This window comes from Amphiprion ocellaris, chromosome 20, assembly GCF_022539595.1.
Source record: "Amphiprion ocellaris isolate individual 3 ecotype Okinawa chromosome 20, ASM2253959v1, whole genome shotgun sequence".
Classification (NCBI taxonomy): Eukaryota; Metazoa; Chordata; class Actinopteri; family Pomacentridae; genus Amphiprion; species Amphiprion ocellaris.
In genome coordinates this window covers 13082488-13108887 of record NC_072785.1, presented here as the reverse complement: position 1 = coordinate 13108887, position 26400 = coordinate 13082488, and the positions used below count along the sequence as shown (strand labels likewise).

The 26400-nt window shown below is 39.8% G+C and overlaps 2 protein-coding genes across 3 annotated transcripts in view; one reads left to right on the top strand and one right to left on the bottom strand.

The window, feature by feature from the left end:
- Positions 1-23417, bottom strand: part of stac (SH3 and cysteine rich domain) — a 37527-nt gene extending 14110 nt beyond the window's left edge. The window contains exons 1-8 of one of the 2 annotated variants that reach the window (XM_023284496.3): positions 22885-23417; positions 21823-21855; positions 19930-20263; positions 10894-11027; positions 4226-4307; positions 3909-4015; positions 3088-3169; positions 2109-2176 (exon numbers count right to left, since the gene is read on the bottom strand). In XM_023284496.3, the coding sequence (XP_023140264.2) occupies positions 2109-2176; positions 3088-3169; positions 3909-4015; positions 4226-4307; positions 10894-11027; positions 19930-20263; positions 21823-21855; positions 22885-22998 (954 nt within the window). In that variant the 5' untranslated portion in view covers positions 22999-23417. The remainder of the gene's footprint in view (positions 1-2108; positions 2177-3087; positions 3170-3908; positions 4016-4225; positions 4308-10893; positions 11028-19929; positions 20264-21822; positions 21856-22884) is intronic. The other variant, XM_023284498.3, reaches the window with a different exon arrangement.
- Positions 1-26400, top strand: part of tonsl (tonsoku-like, DNA repair protein) — a 317986-nt gene that overhangs the window by 55652 nt on the left and 235934 nt on the right. The gene's annotated exons all lie outside the window — the stretch shown is intronic.

The window sequence follows — 26400 nt, the reverse complement described above, 5'->3', positions numbered from 1 at the left end:
CTGTCAGTTGATCTCGGAGAGTTCAACACTGAACCTGAACAGAGAGAACAGATGGCGATCCTGTGTGTGTGTGTGTGTGTGTGTGTGTGTGTGTGTGTGTGTGTGTGTGTGTGTGTGTGTGTGCGCGCGTGTGCGTGTGCGTGTGCGTGTGTGTGTGTTTCCCATTTGCACATGTGAGTCTCTTATCTCAATTTGGAGCCTCCTTCTCTGGTGAAGAAGCAGTTTTCAAGCGTTTTTCTCTGCTCATTACCCTGCAGAGCCTCCATCTGTCTGTCCGCCAGCTTGAGCTAATGGACCTGTCGGGTGACAGACAAACAGCCCTCTGCCAGCTGTGCTCAGTCCAGCCTCATATCACTGCACAATGCACTTCTAGCCTCTTCCCCGAAATGGACGACTGGACTGCTAGACTGTATTGCAGAGCAGACGTGTGTGTGTATATGTATGTGTGTGTGTGTGTGTGTTCACCTTGTATGGTTATTTGTTCATTTTTGTGTTTGTCCAAGTATCTGTGGTCTTTTTCCACTGTTGACAACGGAGATAAACATGTTAAACTACAAAAGTAAACAGGATAGATGGCTGGGCATAGAAAATATGTAGAGAGAACGGTGATACTGAACACACCCCTCCCACAAATCCCAACGTGGAGGGAGAAGATAGAGCAGGAAAAAGAACGGTCATGAAATCTGCCCATGAAATATTCATCGCTGCTCTGCAGGGGGTGACGAGATATTCACAGAGGTTTAACCTTTTTCTTTCTCTGGCATGAATTTTACACCATCAGCGCTGCATCTACGCTGCAGAGAGTAAATACAGCAGCACAGACCCCAGAGCTGCAGATCCTAACATTAAGGTCAAGGCTTCTCCGTATCAGTGCAGGCCAGTGGTCGCGTCAGCTTTGGCTTGATTTGTTACGGCAGGAAAAGAAAAAGAGAGTTTTTCCACCACAGTCCTGGGAAATTCAGCAGCGATGATGGAGGTGGAGGGACAGAATGCTAAATGGACACTGGCTGGGTATCAGTTCTCAGACTGACCATACAGAGTTCAGGCACTGGTCAACGAACAAAGTCGGTTCTCAGAGGTTTTCAGACGTCGCAAATAATACATGCCACAGTAATACTGAGCTGCAGAATAACTAACACTGTAAAAACCGAGGAAAAAGAATGAAACTAGAAAGTTGACTACCAGAGTGAAATTACAGAAAACACTGTTGAAGCTTGCAATTCCTCCAAAATAGTGCATGCTTAAATGATTAACACTTTATTGCTTTGCTTAATCCATCTGAAGGCCGAAACCTGCTGGAAGATTTGAAAGGCATGTTATCTGTGATTCTTTTAGCACCAGAAAGTGTAAAAATAGACACAGCAATTTAACTGAAAGTCCTTAAAAATTATTACGTGTGAAAAATTAACCAAGGCAAAAATTTTAATTGTTATTTCATCTAAAATTTTGAATTCTATACAACTTATTTAAACATTTATCTAAGAATAAATCACTTGCTCTGATCAGATTTTGTAGAAAGAGGCACGATTTTGTACTGCAATAAAAAAAAAAAGACTGGCAAAAACAAAAATAAAATGTGACAAAGATAATGTGACAGAAGCAAATAATGGCCACAAACTGTGGTTTAAAGGGGTGTAAAAGCTTTTTTGGTTTCCAAAAGTGTAAGCAATTTGTCCCAGTGCAAAAAGCTCTCAGAAACTTGTGTTTTAACCTGCATTGAATGCTCACGATTTCTGAAGGACAAAAGAATTGTGTGACCTTTTGTAAGTGTCAGAACAACTGACAAGTGTTGTGTTATTTGGCTCAAAAAAAGAACAAACACATTTTGAATATTAAATGTTTTCATCAAACAACAGTCATTTCATTGACATTTGGTTTTTGTCTGTTGGCAGAGTGGGTGCCTTAAAAACCGATTAAAGTACTTCATGGCATAAAAAAAACAGCACAAGATAAAAACTCATGCACTTTGCTTGAATACTGCATGTTAATGCACATTTGCAGAATGTTAAAAGGACAGCCGTGCTCAGGCTTCTAGTGCACTCATGGTCACACACCTGGCAAAATTAGATATTCATTATGTAAAATAATTTGATGGATTAGCTTCTCACCTGCAAATCATCAGGTTTTCTCTCCGGTTGGTGGTAAAGCTCTGTTCCGTTCTCGATGACTGTAAAAACTGGAAAGCAAAGAGCAGAAAATCAGAATGCAAAATAAAAAACCTTTTAAATAAATGGTTTAAACCTAAAGTCCTGCTGGCAGCTGGTAAAAGATGCTGTGTTTATTAGTTTCGGTGTCATACAATTGAATAAAATGGGCAAAAATGGTACTTTTTGTTCAAAATGAGGTATTTGTGCAAAGCAGTGTCACTTCGATCATTGATTCCACATCTTGTTTGCAGTTGGAGAGTTTGGCCTGAAGGTGGCACTAAATCAAAGGTGTCACCAACATTTTTTTTCCTCTGGGCTTCTAATCATATATATCTATAGGTAGGCTCCATTGAGAACAGTTGTTTTTTTCCTGTTAACCCAAGAAACACCAAGAAGCTAAAGCATTATCAAGGCCACCACAAGACAGAAGCCAAAAGCATATTCAGTCTGTCTTTTGTTGGGTGTGCTGCTATTCCCTGCAGAAAATAGCTCAGCATGGTAGCTATTCTTCAAATAGCCTTTTCCAATACTATGGACTACCTCAGTGCGTTCTACCAATCTCCTTGTAGTTCTGTCTTCACTGAGTGAAAGCCTCAGAGTGGAAAGGGTCAGCGCCTTGCCCTTTCTACAAAGACTATTGTGCGGCTGAAAAATCCCAAGCCACCACTTAATCAAGAACTACACACAATGCAGGTAAAGGAAAAAAAAAAGAAGACAGGTCCAATGTTTTCTCAGAATTTTTTATAGTGTGCTCTACAGAAGAGACAAACACATCAGACAGAGAGGGTTAAGAACTTGGAAGAACTTTTTTTGCTGCTTCGTAGGAGAATTCAATGTTGCAACCTTTTCTGACTGTCTTATGGGAAGAGAAGTGGTTTTTCCTGTGTCGCTGCATGGCTTTAATCCAGATGTACACTGTGTACTGCAAACGGATACTCACCATCATCGCTGTGCTTTCTCGACAACTCCTGCCTACTGCTGTGAGCCACAACTTCCTCTGGAACCTTGTCCAAGTCGCTGGTCTGCAGAGATGAGACAGACAGAAAGACAACAGAGAGACAAACTAGTTAGATGTATCGACTAATTCAAATTTTTGAGCACAAAACTACCTAAAATGAATCCACTTTCATAGACTAACCAGCTATCTGGAAATCTAGAGTGTAGTAAACATGCTGCTCCACAGTCTGCATTTGGAAACTATTATCAGAACCCCTGTTGAGACTACATCGTCTTAGTAAGCCTCCGCTGACACACACACCCATTCGCTAACAGCTGCACAGGACAGGACAGCATGGCCCAAACCCAACAGCTTTCAGATGTCATCATCCTGAGGCATGCATCCAGAGCGCACACGCTGCTTAGCTTACATTACAAGTGATACGCTATGAGAAACAGATTTGGCTGTGCATTACACATGCAGATGGGGAGGATGTCGGCTCTACAATCGGTCTAATTCATCTTCGGTACTGTAACACGAGCATCCACACTGACATCTCCCATCATGAGCGCCGGGACCAGACTGCCTTTATTGGAAGTGTTTACAGCCCTGCAGTGGCCATATCTATTTAGACCATCAGCTACAGTGTGTCTTCTGTAAGTGGGGCAAAATATAAAGTGCCAGAACTAAAGTCTTTATTTGTCTGCATGAAGTTTAACAAAGCGGAGGCTTGAGATATCAAATGGGACAAATAATACTAAAAATATAAAGAGTTTATCTATGTGCGGGTATAAAAACAACACTGACAGATATCCTGTTCTTACCGAGTTTCTGTGTGGAGACTCGGAGCCGCTGGCCCTCTTGGCCTTTTGTGCCAGTGACGTCCCAAACCTCAGGGCTTCATACACAGGATCCACCTTATTACCGCAGGCTGTAGACAAGAACAATACCCGCCATTACAAAAAACGACGACAAGCTTTCATCACATCAAAGTGGTGAATTACACAAGCTATAAAACCTTGTATGTATGAAATGGCTCAAGTGCAGAAGTGGTTCAGGGAGAACAGAGTTAAGGTTTTCACTTTACATCATCTCATCCCACACAGAGCTGAAATCATTATGGAGATTTAGGCTTTCTCACCGATGGGCATGACTTCTTTGATGCAGCCATACTGTTCCTGGATCAGTAATGGAGAGCTGTAGTATCGCCGAAAGCCTTTTGGCTGAAGAGAGCAGGACGGAGAGGTTTGAAAAAAAAAGAAAGAGGCGACAGACATTAGAGACAAATCGATGTGCAGAACCGCAGGCGGCACTGGAACACCGCACATTACTCTGTTCAGTCAGATGTTTCTGAATGCATCGGACTTCGCAGAATTAAAGTTCTGCAACACTGGATGTCGGGACTGTTTTGACAGAAGCATATTTTCAGAGAAGACAATCAGTCAATCTGTCCCAGGGAGAAAATGTAGCATAAAGTGTTTGTGTGTTTGCTGTGTATGAAGCAAAACATTAATACAAAAAAAGAGCCATTGAAGGCATTAATCCGAATCATTTTATGAGAGATAATGACATAGTTCTAAACAAACAGGTGTAAGGAAAGAGAAAAAATTAGCCATTATTCACAAAGTTAATGCAAAATGAGTCAATAAATAATTTACAGACTTCTAGAAATTCAACATTTAATATATCACACAACCATTGTTCTAGGCAAGCTAGAGAAGCTATTAGTTAATAAAGAGTGTTTTTAAAACAAACTACTTGCATCTTTAATCTCTCGTCGGTCATTTCTAAACTGTTAACATAATAAGGTAATTACAAGAAATAATAAATTCTTACCCCCTATGAATTATAAAACATTGTATATTACAGTAACTTCCATTGCAAAGGAAATCTCTGCATTTGTTTCTGAGATTACATTAAAAACAAGTAAATATGAACATAATGTGAACATTTGAGCATTTTAACAGCAATGTTAATGTAAAAAATAATATTCTGTTAACATGTAAAATGAGTGGTCTTCTATCCTAAATCAAGATAACAGATAAAAAAAACTTTGAATACTGTTACCAGAAGACAAAATTAGCTGCTAACTCTAATAAATACCTTGTACACTATGTGCTGGTGGGGATGAATGGAAATAATGCTGATAAAGAAACTGATGCATTGCTTCAAGCTAGTATGTGTCTCAACAATTATAACTAAATATGAAATAACAGTTTCTACAAACAGTTTTGTGTTTGCCATTAGGTGAAGGGCATTTTGCAACCCCTTTGAGCAACACAAAATGAGAAGAAAACTGACGAAAACCACAAAGACAAGGGTTCAGTTCTGGCTAGAAGAGAGAAAAATGCTGACAAACACCCACCACACAACATCGTAGCTAACTAGCAGCTCCCAAAAAGATGAAGGCATGGAATAAATGCTGAGATTGACATATAAAAGTTAGTTACAGCATAAGAGAGATGGATCAAGGGCAAAGCAGACACTACAAGGGCTGTTTCTGTTTGGAAAATGACGTCAGACTCCGTTCACACTTAACACGGCACTACTCTAAGGCTCAACCGCAACATTAGTTCCACTCAATTTTACTTTCAGCACATATTACTACATAAAAAAGTGATTCCGCTTTTAAATTGAGCATAACCTTCATGAATAACTAACTGACTTATTGCATATGCAGCTGAAATTCCAACATGGAGTAGAAAATGTGATTCCAACTGAAGTGGTTCACTGCCTGTTAGAAAAACTTTGAGTCTTAAAGTTTCTGTCGTAATTCATCTGCCTGTCATGTCCTCCTCCAGCCTCCCACGGCACTCAGACATTCATCATTTATATATCTATTACCTGCCTCCGTCCCAACCAAATCAATACTTCCCCATCAGTTCTGAATCCTTCCAGAGTACAAAGAAACATAGAAGATTGAAATTACCCTCAATCCCTGGAGACATGATGTCATCTGCAGCACATTCATTAATGATTAATGTGTGTGTTTGCAGTTCTTTTTTTTTTTGTAATTTTCTCTAAACAGCCACACGTTGTTGAGCCGTTTGCTTATAAGATGCTGCATTTGATTACAGAGAGGTCGCTTGTTGACCAGATGCTGGACACCTACCCTACTTTGTGCTGGCTTCTTTCAGTTTATTTGTATTTTGTGTATTTAAATCACGAGAGGTGAAATCTGCACTTCATTTGAAACTTGTCAGTGACTAAAACAAGCAATCCTTGAGATCTTCAGGTCCATCTCAAGATGTGACATGTTGGATGTACAGAAGCAAAGTTAAATGTTTAAAGAGCAACTTGCTGGAGCCCATCTGATCCATGTGGCTAAAAACAAAAGACACCACTTGCTGCTGCTGTGTTTACAGTGAGTTTGCTTTATGGGACATTTTGGTACAGAGGCAAGAACAGCTTTCTCATGTGTCTTTTATGACAAACATCATATCGCAGTTTTGAAACCTAACCATTGAGAGTGTTACAGGCCAGCCCTGTCTCTAAAAAATTGTTTATTTTCTTACATTTTGAGGCTAAACACAAGAAAATTACTAGTCAAGATATCTTTGTCTGTTTTCAGGCAACAAATCATAAATCAGATAGGGAGAGACTTGTCAACCTGCCCAGAAAATGGAGGAGAAGCTTCAAACATATTGTTTAAAGGTCATATTTCAACCCAAAACTTTGGTATTTTCCAAAATCAAATCAAACTGTTTTGGTTCTTAGGCCTCTACCATGTAGCTAACATTGGGTCAAAGTCAGTTTTACCTCAAAGCATGACATTTTCATAAACCTAACCAAAACAGCAAGTAAATATGAAACTTAAGCCTAAGAATAATGGTCCAACATGGTGGACGAATCCTTAAACCTTCCCCTTCCCTGCAGTTTCAGAGTCTGTGGCTCTTTCAAACTAAAGGTGTTTCCTACAACATCATACCTTCTAAGGGGAGGAAATAAGTTTCCCTTAAAACATAATAAAAGCACAGTATGGTTGTATAAGATGAGGGTTGAGACCCCTCCTCAGCACGCAGCAAAGCTACAACTAAGTACAGCAATAAGCCACATCAAGGAAGGGCAAGAAATGAGAAAAACATCAGTGAATAGATTGATACAGCTGTGTGTTGTTGTATTGTTTTTGTTTTTTTCTTTTAAAATAAATTATTTCTGTTTCTGAGGATTCAATTCAATGCCCCTCCGAACACAAACTAATTAATGATATTCATTAATTTATACAGTCCTATTCATTTGTCATGGCTGTGGGCACCAGTTTGTTTGCTTACCTGGGAAATCGGTAACTTAATTACTATTGTACATAATTAACATGTTCTTCACCTCCAGCAGGAATCCATCTTGATAAATCTGTTTTCCTGTTACCAATTTTAAGAGGTCGGGCGCTCTGAGATAATTTCACAGATTAGTGGAACCTCATCTAAAGCTGGGAATGATTGTGCACAAAGCAAATGCATTCACTGATTTTGTCTCTTTGAGAAGCTAAACACATTTTGACAAAAGCAGTGATTTGTCTGGCTGTTAGCACCGAGGAAACACAAAAGGCTGGAGAAAACATCTGGATAAAGCTGCGAACAAGTGACCTGTAGGAGCTGCAGTCTGTTTTGTTAAGGAAACCTCTTATTATTTATGTTTGCAACGAGCGACGCTCATCAAAAGTTGATGAGTGAATCACTGTATTTACTGTGAGTAACGTTCTGAATCAGTCAAACCACTTTTAAATTGCAGCAGGTCTTGTGCAATATTTGATACGTGCACTGCTGCTGTTCTGTTAGCTCAGGTTGAAGCAGTGACTCACAGATTTACTGTCACATATTGATTATTAATCAGGTTTGATGCAAACTGGCAAATCTGCTGGAAATGTCAGTTGTATTCGAATTGTAAACAAAAACTGTGTGGCGTACTGTACCTGCAAAATGCTGTAGATGTTTTGAAAACCCAATCAGTCCTATTACTATAAAGTAAATAAAGCAATATTAACTGTGTTGTAGGTGAAACTGAAGTGAAGAATTCAGGTGTAATTGGGTTATATTACTGATTTATCAACTGCGGTTGTTAAGGAGTCATTATCACCGTATGAGGAGATTCAGAAACTTACTGAAAAAATGATTTCATGTTCAACAAAGAGTCATAAGATGAGGCAAATTGCTTTCCTCTGAAGGGTTCTCAGGCCAAGAGAAACAAGCATGGCTGCAGAAGTGTCCAAGTTTAGAGTTAGCTGAGTTTAGAGCTGTACTCCACTGGGGAAACTTCCCTTTTTATGCTTGACCTCTCAACCTCATTTTCCACTCCTGAGAGCTGATCATATCTCCGAGCCTCATCCCTCAGGCATCTAGTGGAAAGACGTCACAAAGGGGAAGGAGGAAGACGGCCTGTACTGTTCCCCATCATTTTTATATGACGTTTATTAGCTTTATTTAATCTGATTTTTTCCAGATTTCTTTTATCAGCCAAATTTCCTCAGTGAAAGTGTAGTCAAATACTGTGAAAGGACAAGACAGGAGAGGTTGAAAATGACACAAAACGTGACCTCTGGTCTGTCTCTCCTCAGTGTGGGATGTGAGCGAATGACTAAAGAGTCCCAGTTCAGTCTTGTCTGCCAGTTTGCTGGACCGCTACACAAGTGAAAATGCTTCTTGGCAGTTGTTTTTGCGATTATGGCCAAACCCTCCCCAGTAAAAACACCCAGACCACCCTGGCAGACCCACTCCCCAACCAAAGGGTGTCATTTTGATGCAGTCCACAGATGATGATAAAGATTTAGAATCATGCCAAAGCTCCCAGTCACAACTGTTATCACACAATTACAAGGACCAAACCACGAGACAGTGTGTTTCAGGGAGGAACACACTTTTTCAGAGATTTGGAAAATGACAGTAACCAGGGTTGAGATCTTAGATTGTTATTTTTAAGTTACTTCGAATCTGCAATGTAATAACACTAAAATGCGGGCTAATAATGTTCCTACTCTTAGACGAACTCTCCTAAACTGTAAAATGAAAAACTGTTTTTTTAGAGCATGTTTCCTTTCCTGAAAGATTTCTTTATTTTTCAAATACACAGTAATGTCAACAGAATAATTCAAATAGACTGTGAATTTAAACATCAAATGTAATATAAAATTTTAAATTTGTAACTGAATAACCATAAAGCTTCCAAGGTTTTTAACAAAATTAAAATTTTTGACATCAAAATACTGTTAAGACACATTCTCAAATTTATCGTAACTTCACAAATATTTCCTTTTTATTTCATAGAGTAAACTATTCCATTTACATTTTGTACCATGAATATTAAAAAACAAAGAATTTGAGACAATTAACAGAAAAAGAAACATTGGTTATTTAATTTTAGATAGATTTGTTTGCTTAATGAAAGATATCTTATAAGATTATAGAGTTTTCCACAACAAAAATGTTAAATTATTATGTTTTCATAGGTGTAAAATATCTAACACACTGATGCTCTGTTAAAATACAGTTTTTTGTCATGATATATATATCGTTATGTAGGTACATTTAAACCTAGAAAATTATGATGTTCATTTAAAATAGTTATTCTCAACATTTTACAGTTTTTCTTTTGTTTTGTTTGCTGCCAGAGTATTTTTTAAGTAGTAGTACAGAAAGTGCTCATATGAAACAGCCCAAGTACTGAAATTAAAGCACTGAAGAGACATCACAGGTGCATTTCAGATACTTCAGATAAGTGTACGAAATTGCAAAAAAAAAATCATTGACACCCCATCTATAAATTTGCATGAAATGTTGCAGCTTTTCTAAAAATTAAAGATAAAAAAAGTAAATAAAATCTGGTTAATTTAGGTTGACCAAGAGGTTCCAGTGCAGTTTTTAAAAAGGTAACTAAGAATATAAAAGGCTGCGACTCTATTCTTATCCTTTAATGATGAAGCACGCTTTGAACACACTACAAAGGCAGAAGTCACACCCTTGAAGATAAATAAAGAGGGTGAGACAGAATAGGAATGATCATTCACATTTTCAGACAATCATTCTTCAGAAGAATTCAGATTTTTGCACTCTGTTAAAAAAAGCATTTGAGAAAGAGATTCAATTTCTTTTTGTCAGTCCACTGGGTGGCCCTGAGAAGTGAAAAGACTGGTATCAACAGAATATGTCAGAGCCATAAAATTATTTATTCAGTGTTATTATCACCAATCAATATTGCCAACTTTCCCATTGTTTATATACTTGAAACCTTTCATAATCCATTACTTCCATTGATATAAAAACTGCAACTAATTTATTCACAATGTGATAATTGATCTGCTCCTTTTAGCTCCATAAAAGACCAAGGCTTGACTTTCATGTTTAAAAAGAGACATGAAGACTGAGACGGTGAATGTCAAACATGTCACTAATCTGCCATATGTGGCTTTTTAATAGTGGTTACAAAGGTGCTGGAGGCCAATCGCATGTATCCTGATTTAATGGTTTATGCCGATGGCAGCACAGCAGAATTTGAGGGAGGTGAGGAGGAGGTCAGCAGTTTTGCACATGGAGAGCTGCATTACTATTATCTAACACAGACAGAGTGATGACAGATCGATGAGGACGATGACGAGGATGGATGGTGGTCACAGATGTACCAACACACTCACACATAGAGTGTGATTTCTGAATAAGCACATTCTGGTGGGAAACGGTCAGACAGCCAACTCTCTCTGTTTTGGTTGCTATCATAATGACATCAGTAATTATATTCCTGAGGCTCAGAGTCTCCCAAACTGTTAAGAGCAAAGTGAAGAATCTACTGTCTAAATCCTGCCTTCTGCGTGGTGCAGCTCACCAGTTTTCCCATACAGCGCTGCTGCCCGACTCCATTCTCGCATTTATGGTGGAGGCTCATCTTGCAGGCTTTGCAGCGGAGGCCATGCTTCGCTGTGTTTCCTGCCAGGAACACCACGTGTTTGGCTGTTGTACCTGATACACACACAGAAAAAGAGGTAACAGGTTCAAATCTGTCATGTCAGGAATTGGAGTCCGATGATGTTCACAAGTGAGCAGCAAATCACACACAGAACAGAAAGGCAAGTGGAAAATATTGTTCAGATCACAGCGCAAGCATTTATTCGTTGTTTTAAAGCGTTTATTCCTAGCCAGCGTTTCTGGAAGTCATCCCGGCATGCGCTGGGAAAAACCTGTGAAATGACATGTGGAACGTTTTAACAGGGACACAATTTACCAAATCCAGCTCATGATGTGGACTTCTGCAAAAACCCTTTTTACCAGACTGACTGTACCTGAGCCAGTTCTGTCTCCAGCATGTGAAACCATTTCTAACTGCTGCCTGTGTGCAGCTCGTTCTCACTTATTATTATATGACTCACAGTTGCTGAAATAAATAAAGATTAGTCGGACTTTTTTGTGAGCCAAAGTTATGCAACATTGCAAGCACTGTCATTTAGAGTGTGTGTGTGTGTGTGTGTGTGTGTGTGTGTGTGTGTGTGTGTGTGTGTGTGTGTGTGTGTGTGTGTGTGTGTGTGTGTGTGTGTGTGTGTGTGTGTGTGTGTGTGTGTGTGTGCATTTAGGTGAGTGAATGAGAAGCAGACAGAGACAAAGATAGATGGAGAAAAAAAAGGAGAAAGATCGCCTTGTTTAGAAAGGAGTCATGAGACTGCAAAGGTGTCAGAGAATAAAGCTCACAATAACTGATTGCATCACTGCAGCTCAGTTCTTTATAAAAATCACTGAGCTGGGACAGACGCAAAGATATCAAAGGTAAGAGATGAACAAGCAGGTATAAATGAATGTGCAGTAGGTCGGAAAGAAAATCTCACCTTTTTGTTTTGGTTCCATTTTTTTTACATTTCAAAAGTCCTGTTCAGACCTCCAGAGTGCCACCAAGCCCAGGACAGAGAAAAAGTCCTGAAAACTGGCTCCAATATTTGCCTGTACTCTAAGTCTAAGTGCCCCCAACAGAGGTTATTGTCTCTGCTACACTGAGATTGTGTATTCTTAAAAGGAGTAACATGGCTCTAGCCCATCTTCAGATTCTACATATCATGCAATAAAAAGAATAACAGTTTATACAATAGCTAGAATTGCTGACGGAGCTTCACTTTAATAGTTGAGCTAATGGCCAGCTGTTATTTACTTCTGTGCAATCTACTGGTATGAGGCCAAATGTGTGAAAATGTGAAAATTATATTCTGTTGGTTTTCAGAGGAGAATGTTTCAAGTGATAAATGTGGGCATAGAAAAAAAAGGAGATCATCCACAACATTAAAACCCCTGATAGGCGAAAAAGTAAGATTGATCATCTCATTACGATGCAATGTTCTGCTGGAAAACGTTGGGTCCTGGAATGTGTGTGGATGTTACTTTGACGCATACCGCTCACCTAGACATTCTGCACTAGTGGCCTCTCCCAGTGGCTGCAAAAACTGCTCAGGAACAACAGGACAAAGAGCCCAAAGCACTGAAAAGCCATAAAACCCCCCTCAGATCTCAATCTGGCTGAGCATCCACATGATGTAGTGGAACATATATGATCCATGGACGCCCCACCCTGCAACCCCCAGGACCTACTGCCAACATCAAAGTGCCAGACACAACAAGACACCCCCTGAGGTCCTGATTCCATGACCCAACAGGTCAGAGCAATGTTAAGCAACTGGTTTTAATGCTCCGAGAAGACAAATGACATCTACACCACAATTTGTTGCACATAACACGATAGAAATCACCCATAACAAAACGCTTCCTTTGAAAGCACCCTCACATTAACACTGAGAGAACATTGTTACCAAGTTCCACTGATGTGATTAGTTGTAGTCTAACAGCTACGCACCCCCAGCCCCTTATTGATTAATCAATAAGCACGTGCTCTGCTCAGGCCCACGCTCTTCGTGTACGTGTGAAAATACTGACATGCCAAAAGCATTATCGATCTACTTCAGTGGAGAGCACAGAGGGGTAATAAGAGGATCTGTCCAACACATCACTGAAACGCTGTGAATTGTGTGCAGTTTTTTTATTCATCGTGTAGCGTCACTGTGCAAACGGTCGGGATTTCAGTCCAGATTATCCTCAAAAAATGCAGCGTGTTCAGTTTGACAAGCGGGCTGAGGAGGGTCAGCGAGCAGGGGTAATCCTGTACTGTAAATATGAAACCAAGCAGAAACACCTGATCCCCAGACAAGACCGCAAATACGAGATACTGTGTACAAAGCTCCCTCATGTGTAAGTTTACCGAGCAAACAAGAGGAGGAAAGAAAAAAAATCTCTGCTCCCTCTTCACGTGCTGTAATGTGAACCGGTGTCACGGCTATCTGGATCTGGGCAGCGGTGACAGGAACTCGAAACTCAGCAGTGGCTGGAAAACTGGATCTGTATCCCCCCGTTTAAAGCTTTTGTGTTGCTTGGCTGAGCCACGCTGACACAGAGCTGGAGTGGAGTTATACTGAGACGGAAGCTGAGAGAAAGGTGATCCTGGCTTGAACCCTTCACCGCCGGTCAGCCACAGATCACCACAACAACAGCAGCAACAGGGCGATGAGTCCGACCGATTTTTAGGTCAGTCTGATACAGGTCACCTGATCTATGGTTTCTTTAAGATTCGAGTTTCTGTCGGCCTGTTTGGATGCACTGATGAAGTTCTGGTGTTGCTGATTGGCTTGTGTGAGGGGATTCATTCCAACGAGGGGGAATAATGAGATGAATTTGTGTTAACTAAGAAGCTGGTGTTGTCAGCCTTCTTTGATATTGATGTTAGTGTGTTTTCAGGTGCCTTTTCCTCCGAGGCTTAAATGTGAGTAACAATGCTGCTCTCTCTGGTATTTGCACTTTCTTGGCTACTCTGCTATTTACACTATAGTAGATTTCCATCCAGATTTCTGTCTACGTCTAACCTCTTTCTCCATCCATATCCCCCCTTTTCTCACATGCTCCTTGCAATAGCCACACACTGATCCATTAAGCCGCTTCATGCCTCCTGATTTCCTGTGCCAATAACCTTGACGTTGACAGTAACCCCTCTACCTCCTCTTCTTCTTAAGCTCCTCAAACACAATGACCTGACAGCTCTGTTTGTTTATTTGTAGGCTTTGGTTAGTTCTTCGTGTACAGTCATTTCATTATATACCACTAGCTTAACTCCAGGCTACAGATGGAGAGTTGCTATTTTTTTATTTTTTCATGCCTTCATCTGTTATCAGGGGTGTTCTGAAATTAGCTACAGAGGCTACAGATATCACATAAACTGTTTTTAGTTATAAATTGGAATAAGGAGGAGCAGCAGTCTGTTCATTTGCCACAGACTCATGAAAGTTCAGAGGATCGAGTATTTTCAGTGCATCTGTTAATGTTACCACTGTGGGTTTGATTGCGTATTTATTTCAGGATGTATCTGAACAAGTCTGTGCTAGCATGCAGAAGAAAAGCAAATGCTGTCCGAGGCTCACCTAAGTCTGCAGGATTGATTTTCTGGGGAACATAAATATTCAAATATCATGGCTGGCCATTCAGAAGCTGTTACTGCACTCCAAAGTACTGGACCAGCCTCATTTTGAGCCAAAGCCCAAAATATATTCACATCACACGTCTCCAAATGTTCACTCAATTCAAATTTTTATGACTTTCATCAGCTGACAGTTTACCTGACATTTTATAGTGCTTTTTTTTTTTTTTTTTTAAAAACAGGTTTGAGGGACTTTTATTTTGAAGACCTTACAGTGCCAGCTGTCAAACTCAACACTAAAGTGGATAAATGCAGGATCAGTGGAAGTGCAAGGTTGTCACAACACACAGCGGCTGCACCGTGTGAGGCCGAAAAGACAGAAAACACACGTGTGTGGTGTGTCACTGGGATTAGTAATAAAATACCTTAAACAACACTGACACCACACAGTGTTTTATGCAGGGAGAAGGAGGAAAGTGTCATATAGGACCACAGCAGCATCTGTCTACTGCCTGACCTCGACCTCTGATCCCAAGATTAATTTCTTACTGGGTTCATCCAAACCTGTCATATGTATTTAGAGAGTTTCAGAGTAGATTTGTAGAAATAATCCAGTGAGATTACTCCCATTACTCATTACTTGTCTTGTTAATCCCAGGAATTTGTTATTTAAAGGATTTTTAATGCAACTTTACTGTTTCACCCTTCAAAGTTGACTGACAGTGATATTTTGAAATAGCAGCTTAAGTTTCTGCATATTTTTCATCTGCATATATCCCGCATACTATATGCCAGTTATAAACTTGCATGATTTGTTTTGTGCGACCTGAAGGCAACCCTACTCTGTAAATTACATTTCAGTCACAAAGAAGCCTGCAATCAAATCCTCAGCATCAGCTCCTACTCAATCAGAGCATTTCTGCGTGCAAGTGAAACTAATTTATGTGCTGTGAACCTCACAACAGAGACACTGGTTCTGAACAAAAGCAAAGTGCTGCACATACCATTTAGGCTATGTAATAAATGAGAAAAAACAATGGGTGGAACAGAATAAGAGAAATCTTGGACTAAATACAGGAAAGTGTGGTTGAACAATAACAGTTGTTGGTTAAGTTATAAGTAAAATAAAGTGCAGTTTGATTTGTTCAAATATAAAAATGATGTTACTGGTCAAACCAGCGAAGGATACTTGTTGAAACTTATTTCATTCAAAGGACAGATACTCATAGTGTCAATAAATTTCATGCTATTAAATGAGTTTCTGTGTGTTTAATTCACATCAAACTATAGGAGAAAATGAGCTACCGCCTCACACAAAAGAAAATCTACAGAAAAATAGGAACATGTTGTTGCTCTATTAAATATTTATCTAGAAAACCTAATGAATGAGTCAGTGAGAGCTATAATATAATTCAGCCTTTGTGATTATGGATGAAACATTAAATTGGTTCAGGCTTTTATATAATAAAGGACTCTCCTGTAGGAAGAAAGTGGGTGTTTATTATGTCCTGTCTGCCTTTTGTATTTTTAGAAGATTGGTTTTCATCTATTGAGTATTTGTCAGTGTAGGTTGCCTCATAAATACAGCAGATGTAGAGATTTAAACACATTTTATTTTTAAAACAGTGACAATGATTAAAAAATTGATCCTTAGAACTAAATGAGTGCATATTTTATTTTTTCATTTTAACCCACTGAACCCCAAAACCAGCTGGTAGGTTTGAAAAGCATGTTATCTTGGAAAAATCTGTAAAATTACACCATTTATCTGATTTTTTAAAATATATATAACTCATGTGCATGTACAGTTCCGGCTAAAAAAAAATAAATAAATCTGAGTTTTCAAATTTTTTTTAATCTCATCAAAATTCCGGTTGTTTAATTTTTTTAAAAGTTGCCAAAAATCACCTATTTAAACTAGCCAGAATCTATATGAAAACAAAAATTCAATACCTCTCAGCAAAACCAGGAAGTAATTCATTGCTCAGCTGTGACCAACAATTATGTAGCAAAAATTCAAGGACTTTTTGGTTGAACTGCAGGCTGTGTTCACACAACACGGAGAGTTTTTTCCAGTATTTTTTCCAGTAACACCTGTGGACATCTGAAAAAAATGCTGTACATACCAATTCCAGGTTGTTTTTTTTACATTTTTGTAAAATAAATATTTAAAGAAATTAGTTGTTTCAGTTCTATGATTGATGGCACTGTAACCAAGTTTGTATATTATTATTACTCTGCAAAAGGAACAAGGCGGAGTTAAGTGACGATGTTCGTACATTTGTTCTTCCATCTATCTGTGAGAAACAATTCTCAAGAACGGATTGAAGGATTTGGATAAAATTTTCAGGGAACGTCAGAAATAACTCAAGGACCACGTGATTGGATTTTGGCAGTGATGCGACTTACAGTCTGGATCCATGGATTTGTTAAAGATTTCTGCAGCATTGCACGATAGCGGCAGAGCATCACTGTAACTATGACAACAAGTGAACGCTACGTCAACTACCTGCTGACGATCACGGACGAGGAAGGAGCCCGACTCGGTTTGTAACGTCGGGGGGATATTCGGATATTCGGGTCCAACCCTAGTGGTTAGTTTGCTGTAAAAATGTGTCAAACCTAAAATAACTACTGCTCCATTCTATCTCCATAAACCTGCAGCTATTTGTAGTGAGCGGCCATAAGGATTTAATAACTACAATATGCTCATAAGTCCTCCATCCTCACCACTGTTTCTTCTTCTGTTCTGTCTCCTGTGTGCTGCTCTTTAACTCTGGGACACTTAGTCTGAGTTTGACAGCACCACTGTATTACACACAAACACACACAGAAGACCATCCTTCACTCTCCGTTCTTATGACCATACTGTGTTCTCATTAACGCAGGACAGATGAAGATGAGGGCAGCATATTTTTTCATGAGTGGACCAGAGGGCACGGCACGGCACCTATCAGAGCCAGGCAGGACTGATATCACACTCTGATCACCAGCAGCCCACCTGAGGCCCATTCAGAGCTGCAGCTACTGGACGTGCTTACTAACCAGGCAGATAAACAGACCACTGTTAAGTAACAATGATCATAAATATGTGGTGCCATCTTTTGTGGTGTAATGAACCTAAACAGAGTTATATTTCTGTGGTGAAAAAGCTCACATCTTCTATCGAACCTCCACAGAATTCACATCCCAACATTTCAGCACTAATGTCTCCTATCACCATTAAAAAGCACAACGCATACTTTTTCGGCTTTTATCTCTGTAACTTTACGAGTGTTTCTCTGATTTTGGCGTGAAGTTGGGGGTTTGGTACTACAAATATGGCAACTTTTGCTTTGGATTTATCATCTAATAGATTTGAACCCTGTTCAACCTATTGTGCAATGACAGTTCTACATCTGGTTTTGGTTTTTCCACTTTGACTGAAGACACAGTAGTGTTGAAATGTTAGTCTGCAAAATTACAGGCTGGGGATTAATCAGTTTCATTTGCGTGGTTTTGTGTTCAAAACTGTTTGTGCAGATAGTAAATTACTTTGTGACCATTTTCATAAATCCTGTGCTTCTCTGAAAAGTTCATGTTTTCTAGGGTGGAAAAGAATCTAAACCACATTAATCATGACACTACTTCTGCTTTTTTTTTCTACAGTTAATGCGATGGGTCAAAAGTGGTAATTACTGTTATAAATATGAGCTCAATCTACCAAGGTGGGAAACACAACTTGTGCAGGTCAAACAAACTGACATTAGACCAACATTAATCAATTTTTTTGTCACTTTAGGGCAACAGAAAGAAGATGTAAATGCAAACTTGACATATTTTCATCTGTATCTGGATTTGATATGGCAAATATGGGCCTATTTAGCCACTCCTCTGTTATTTGGTGCCTTGTCGGTGACATAAAGTGGGTTTTGGGCTGAAAACTGCTGCCAGCTACAGCTGAAAACAATGCTTCTGAAAGTGTTGAGCCGAAACCAAAAGAACAAACACTCATGTAAGCACTTAAAAGTGGGGTAACTATAGATTCTGGTGGAAATTCTCTGAGTTTTAAAGGAATGACCTATTTGAAAACACATATAGTCATTTTATACAATTCTAAAAAAAAAACAATATTAGCAGTTTTGATTTTTATGTTTTAATACATAATTTAGTGTGGAAAGTCACGCTTATTTAAATTCTGTTGGGAAAGGGAGTTTCAACTTGATCTTGCAAACTAAGAACTTCAATTTACAGGGAAAGAAACCTTTTTCCTTTTTTTGGATTTTTAGACGAATGATTCAATTTTAGACACATTTAATTTCTTTCAGTTGTGCAAATGAAAGCAAAGACTCCTGGTAAGCTGATAACGTGGCGGTGAAACTTCACTTTATATGTGCACAATTACATGCACATTTTTCAACCTGCCTACCTTCCCAACAGCCTGATGTCTTTTATCTGCTACCAAATGTTATATCAGGGGCTTGTAGAGCAGATGGTACGGGTAGCCCTTGTCATTATCATGCTGCAGAGGCCCTGAGATATAAAGACTCTGCAGTCCCTCAGTACTGATGGTTAACAAGGAGGGGAGAAGCCAGAGAAAGCGGAACATCTGGCGAGGGGAGAACAGGTAGAGGACCTGGCTCGGCTGTTGTTGGCTGTCTGACACCTCAGCAGACAGATGGAGGGACCGTGTGTGTGTGAAGAACAGGGATGGAGAAACTTTATTCACAAGTCAGCAGTTCGAGTCGGACGCTCAGTGTCAGGTATCTGATTGTCTTCCTGTGTTTCTATACTCATGGAGTGTTTTGGTGCTTTGCAAACTATTATCCGTCAATATCAGTGAAGTACTTAGAATGAACAAACAAGCGTAAGGCATTTTAAGAGACTGTGACCTCTCATGTCCTGCAGTCTCCAGATCGTATGTGCACATTAGAGATCGACAGATCTTGTGTTTTCACGGCTGATACTGATGCCAACTATTGGTGCTCAAAAAGGCCGACAACCAATATTTAGAACCAATATACATTACATGTAATTGTATAACACCATGTAATACAAGGGTGACTGTAGCTGAAAATGTGAAATGGAAATAGGAGTGGTTAAATTTATATGCGATCGACTGAGATTGATCAGTTTGTCTCCTGCAGCTACGTCTGCAGTTCTTCTGTAGTTTCTTAATCTTTTGCTGTTCTATCACTTTTATTGCCCACTAAGGTTCATATCTTAAAGCATTATTTATTATTGTTTTCCAGACTGTTCCAGGGTAATCTGTGGCTGCCTTCTAACTTAGCCGTTAGCCATTAGCATAGCCTCAGCCACTGTGAGAGGCGCTAATTTCATGGTTTGTGGCAACAGTTTGTGTTTGTGCATTGTTAATCTCAATGCTGTGATACTGCACTTTGATGTTGTGATGACTAACGAAGCAGGGCGGTGTTGTGACCGTACCTACAATCATGTGGTTGCAGACGTCACAGAACGTGGGCTTCTTGAAGATGTGCTCCATGAAGCAGTGTCCCGCCGAGTCCACCTGCAGAGGGTTGCGCGACTGCGAGCGGGAAGTGGGAGGAGGAGCGCATGGGATGGCAGGAGGCACCGGAGGGATGGGCAGGTTGGTGGTGTGCGGCGGGGCCATCCCGATGTTGCAGAGATGGCCCGTGCTGCTGCTCACGTCGGAAAGCAGCTCAGTCTTGTTTTCGTTGCTCGTTCGGAAGAAGTTGTCAGCGCTCTTGCTGCGGATGCTCTTGGTCTTGAAGGACAGCGAGCGTTTGAGTCTTTGCAGCTGAAAAAAAGAGAGAAGAAGAGTTGAAGAAAAGTGGAGCAAAGGGGGAAAAAAAGACTGACTGCTTGAGGAGAAAACATTTAGCGCAACTGTTGTGGAGCAAATCAATTTGTGTAATAATCTAAATAAATTACAAGCATTGCGTCTAAAACCTTCAGACAAATCTCAGTGTCCAGTGCCCGATGAAAAAGGCCAACTTATCACCGCTCGGTGAAAAACCTTCGAGGTTCCCTACCTGGAAAGTAATGTGATTTCCAAATTAGGCAGATGCTTTACCTTAACACAATTTCTCACACACTGCGCTGCCGTTTCTGGCTGCAGCCTCCATCAATCTCATTAGGCTTCTCCTTTACAGTAAGACTATTCATAACGCTCCATGCTGACAACTCCTCATTTAACCTCTCAGTGCGTACCTCGTCTGCAGTGAAACCCACTTAATCTGGCCTCAAACACATAATAAGGAATCTCTAACGGCTGTAATGCGACTTTATGTTTCTGGTTCCTGGTTGGTGTGTGGCTGCAGGTCTCTGACTGAGCAAATAGATTATGCTTTTCGATAGGCAGGGATAGATTTTTAATGATGCATAAGATCGCATCCCACAGTGCAGGCTTCTCGTTACAGCTGTGAACAGGTAGGAAAACACTTTTTTTGTACTCTGTGCTCAAGGTTGATCAGTCCTCTTCTGTCTTTGTTACAAAGTGCACAGTTACCATCAACAGATTCTGCAAACCCAGATTAAAACCACAGGAATATTATGCAAATAAACAAGCATACGTTGTTTGTGCACTTGTCATTTTGGTGAACATCACTGTGCAAATTGTTTGGAGAGCTTATCACTGCAGCTTCGGTATGGTGAGGATGAATCAATTCTACGGGTCACTCTGGAAACAATCAATTTGGACCCTTTCTCTACCATTACCACCCACACACATGGAAGCACAGACTCACACTGACATGAACATAAAACACTAATACATTATTCTGCAACCTATTAGAGTTCTGCATCAATTTAACACATCCTGCAAAGAAAAAAGTGGGTATTACACAAAACAGTTGGATAGATGAACTATTTTTTCCTCTAAATTTTTTATGCGCAGATGATGTGATCATAAAGGATACTTATTTCTTATATTCCTATACTGCATTGTGGTTTTATGCGTGTAAAATGAAATAAAATAAACAATCTTAGTAAATAAAACACGGTGAGGGAACGTGTGCATGCACTGAAGAGCTCATGCTGTGTCTGATGGCACCAAATCTATAAGAGTTGTGTTCCATTACAGAGCAGGGAGCGTTATTGGGGGCTGGGCGGACTGCAAAACAAACTGCAAAAGCCATCTGTATAGGTAAATACATTTACCGATGCAGCTCGGAACAGAATGCCCTCTAAAACAAAAACATGAGTGATGATGGATTTAATGTTGTTTGGCACCGACTTCGCTTCGTCTTTTAAAAGCAGTAAAAGTTGCACAACGTGAGACAACTTTTATCCTCGTGCATGCAGCTGTGCTACTATGATGAATGGAAATCTGCAGTTTGCACAAGAGTAGAGGCTCACCTTGCGCTTGTGATGTTCAGGCCTCACAGTATTCTTAAAAGGAGGAATAAAAACACAAACACAGCTTCACTTAATAGTAGTAAACTACTAATCCTGCCTGTCAGATTGATAAAACTTCATCTCAAATCACCTTATTTTTTTTAAATTCTACCTGAGATATTGGAAGTTGTTTAGCAGAGGCATTGAAATTATGTAAAGTCAGTTGGGAGTCTCTTGAAAATACCCAGTGATGAGTGCCAAAGTAATAGTTCACATGCTGAAATGTTCTCTCAGCTGAAACTGAGAAAACTTGACGAACAACAGCAGATTATACAGACGATTATTGAGATAATATGAGCCTCATCTATCCTGTGTGGGACTTTTGAGGACAGGAGAGAAAAGAATAGAGCTGCTGCAGCTGTCCACTGGCACAATGACTAGTCCAATATCGTTCTGCTAATTGTAGTAGTCTGGGCAACATGTGACCCACATAGTTGGTATAAAAAAAGAAAAAAAAATGCCAGAGGCAGTGGTGGATCTCTATCACACAGCAGCACAGTATAAAACCATGTGCAACTTATTTATAAAGATACACACATATTATTAGTACCATATTGTTTTCTCTACCACACCACAAACCTGTTTACAGCCTCATCAAGAGCTTCAAACAACCTTTACATACTCTTTGTAAAATACCCACTCCATATGTTCTACCCTAAAGAAAAACACTACTATACTTTTAATAGAGTTATACAGGACTTGTAACGAGTATGTGTACTGCTTTTACAATGAAATACAAAGTGATTCAGTGGTTATCTGAAGGTTTTTGTGTCCCATTTGCGCAGCTGCTGATATGTGTTTATAGTATATTCCTCAAACTGAATGAGGTTCAGGCTTTTTAAAAAGGTGAATCGGTGTTTGAGTGTGTTAGAAAAAAAAGAATTCACGCTGTTCTTGCTTGGAGCTGATCCTTGTTGAGTCGATTTTAATTCCATGTTGATGAAAGTTTGTTTACCCTGCTGTATTCCTAAGACCGACGTAAATCCGTCTGGTGGGTGAGAAATAAGAACAGGACAGTCCTACCTTGGTTTCCTGCTGGCTGGCGTTCGCCGTCGGGGATTTGGGTGTCTCATTCTGGTCCCGTTCGTCCTCTTTGCCCCCACTTTCGTCCTGAATCATGTTGGCCGGTGGGATCATCCTCTCTCTTTCTGTGATCTCTCTTCTTTTTTTTTCTTTTTTTTGGGGAAAAACACACACTGTTGCTCTGCAGAGTTTCTTTCCCTGGCCGAGCTGTTTACATCGTTTCCATTCCTCTAATAGTCACCATGACCCGAGGATAAGAGAAGTCATCCGCTTCTGCTGCTGCGAAGAGGAGACCCGAAAGGACAAAGATGAGAAAAAGACGTCTTGAAGAGAAAAAGAAGCGGTTTCCAAATCAAAAAAAAAAAAAAAAAGTTGAAAGTCGTTCCAGTTCGGCTTCACGGTGTCCTGCACGTCTAAGGAAGGCTCAAGCGTTTCTCGTGGCGTCGTGCGTAATGCTGCCAAGACATCTCCAAGTCCACGCTGTGCGCCGTGCGCCTCACGCTGCCGATACCCTACTCTGATGGGCGGAGAGCTGGGAGGGAGGGAAGGAGCAGAAGAAATACGACACAGTGACTCTGTCCTGCCAATTTTTTTTAGATGCAAAACACAGTCACAGAAAAAAACAAACAAAAAAAAAAAACACCCTTATAGTCCAATGGAATGACCACTTTTCTGAATAGACGTATGTTCACTGAGCTGATGGCACGATTAGGCTCCACATATTTCAGCTTTTTTATTTGGATATGTGTCTTTTAATAGGGTAATCTTCCTTGTTTAGGCTAATCAACACTGACTGAGAGAATTTTCCTCATACAAGTGAAGTAATATACTATTCTATATACTTTTATATTAGTATATTTTACACTTTTTGTCCATTTTGTATCTTAGTATATTTTTAGGTAATATTTATATTTTATTTCATATTTTTCTATTGTGGTGGTGGTGGTCTACTTACTCTTTTCGCTTGCTTCTGCAACTGAATTTTCCCTTGGGGGATCAATAAAGTATTTTCTTCTATTGAGCCTGAGATGGTCTAAAGGTATGCTCTAATTTGAAGAATAATCAGTGTCTAATATGGTTTCCCATTAAAAAACTGAAAGGATAGAAATCCTTGACATGAAACCAGCTTCTTCTCTTCCACAAAAATCTAAAATCTCTACATACATGATGCAGAAAATGTATTATTTACACATTATTCTGTACATTGAATGTCAAACATGAGAGAAAAGTCACAATGACCTGAATAAACTTTTTAGATTTTGGATTTTCGAGTGTGTTTGTGTGTGTTTCTCCTATAAGATAAAAAGACTGACAACTACCATCATGTTTGTCTGTGATATGAATCCATATCATGGAGCCAGTTAGCTTAGCTTAGCATAAAGACTTTTGGAAACAGTAGTCAGGTAACATCTGTGTACCAGCATTTGTAAATCTCACCAATCAACATGCTATATCATGTGTGTTAGCCTGAAAAAAAAGACAAAATATAAGTTAATTCAGTTTCATACAAAGCTGTTTGTCCAACTTCAGGAAGTCATTTAGTACCTTTGAGTCTTTCCATTTAACTCTCAGTAATAAAGTAAATAAACACACCCCATTCCCTGAAATGTCAAGCCATTATTGAATCGGTACCGAAAAGCCCATCTGTTGAGATGAGCTAGATTTACACATTGATAAACCATTATTGCAGAAATAAACAACATTATGACGCTTCAGCTTTTTGCAGTGAAATATGAGGCATCTCGCCCGCCTCAGATGGGATAGGTGTGATGCTCGCTGTAGTGATACATCACGCTGCCTCCCTCCAGGCTCCCTTGTGATGTGATGTCCTTGAAGTTAAATTGCAGGACGAAAGAGGCAGGCGCCACACTGCAGCCTCCTCACTCTGACAGGAATGCAAACACCAGCACAGTCCCGAGGAGTGGCGGTCCGGCTCGGTTTTCAAGATCAGACGGGATTCCCTCCCTTAAAACTCAACCACGTTCTCCAAAATGTGCCTCTGAAAGGTAGCTTGAAGGTTGTCAGATTACAAATTAGCTCCAAAAAACCCCAAAAAACACCAAACAACCTATGGATGTGTTATAGTGGCACCTCATGAAATACAGGCTCATTACAATTTACAACATCATCAAAAAGATTATTCAACAACCGAGGGTGCATTAAAGAGCAACAAATTAAAGAAAACACAAGTGCAGGTGATGTCTGGGCAGTGGCATACACACTATATATATATGTATGTATCTGCAGTATATCACTGATTAAGTTGAGGCCACAGGTTGTTTACATTGTGTTTCTTTAGGTGTGAAGAAGGTGTTATTTGTCCACAGCTTGTCTAGACTTTGGAATCACTGCCAGAGAAGCAGATAAAGCTCCCAGCAGTGTCTGCATTTCATCCACTGTGAGAAAGAGCATCTACTCTTAATCAAAAGTGTGACTTCACAGTGTTTGAGCGTAGCACCAAGACTCATCCTGCAAAAAGGTATACTTGTGTTTTCTCAGTGTGGTAAGGATGGTGTTGCTTCAGCTCATTTGTGGTCTAAAACAAACTAAAGTCTCAAATGAGCTGAGGTCTTGAGCTTTCACACAATTGCCCACCACCTGGAAAAAGCACCAGACAACACCTCCCCTGCTGAGTTAGTCAGAAGGAGCATGAGTCAATGTTGCATTTGTGCATGTATGTCCATGTGGTGTGTCTGTGTGTGTGTGTGTGTGTGTGTGTGTGTGTGTGTGTGTGTGTGTGTGTGTTTACTGTGAATCATGTCAGCAGGAAGAACCAAATGCATGACCAGTTGTGCCAGGAAGCAAGAGCGGAGAGCTGACTGCGAAAGCGAGATGAGGAAAGAACATTATAATTTCCTCTGTCGGCTGCTGGACCGTCACAGTGGAGGGAAGGCGTGAAAAGGCAAGAGGGGGGAAGACGGAGCGATGGAGGAGGATAGGAGAGATGACGGGAACGATGGGGGTTAATTATTCCATGAAAGGTTTCATTAAGGCAATCTCAAGTTGTGCAAATTCATGGTTCACAGTTCCTGTTACTTTTAAGTTTTTCTTTCTTTCTATGCTTAGAATGACTGTATAATCCTATTCATAAAAAGCAAAAAAAAACATACAGGCTTTTAGCTTTTATAAAATAGATACAACTATTCGACACCTTGATGTATTACCTCCTGTTTACCTGCCACAGGATGAAACAGCTGGTAAAACATCTGAGTTGTTTAGCAGATGATATCAGAAAGTAAATTCTCTCCGGGCAGAGATTTCCGTTCAAACTTCCCTGAAATACCTGTTCCAGTCATTTTTATTCATTATTTTAGAACTCTGCTCACTTTCTCAGGAAATGTAGCATCTAATGTATAAACAGTTGTAGATCTGGTTTAAAGTCAGACAGCATACTCCAAACACGCAGTCCGTTTGCCACTAAAAAGACTTTAATATGACTTTATGCACACTTTGCTGTTTAAGCCATCTAATACATTTGTAGATTTCTTTAATTGAAGCATGTTTTTGTTTTCATAT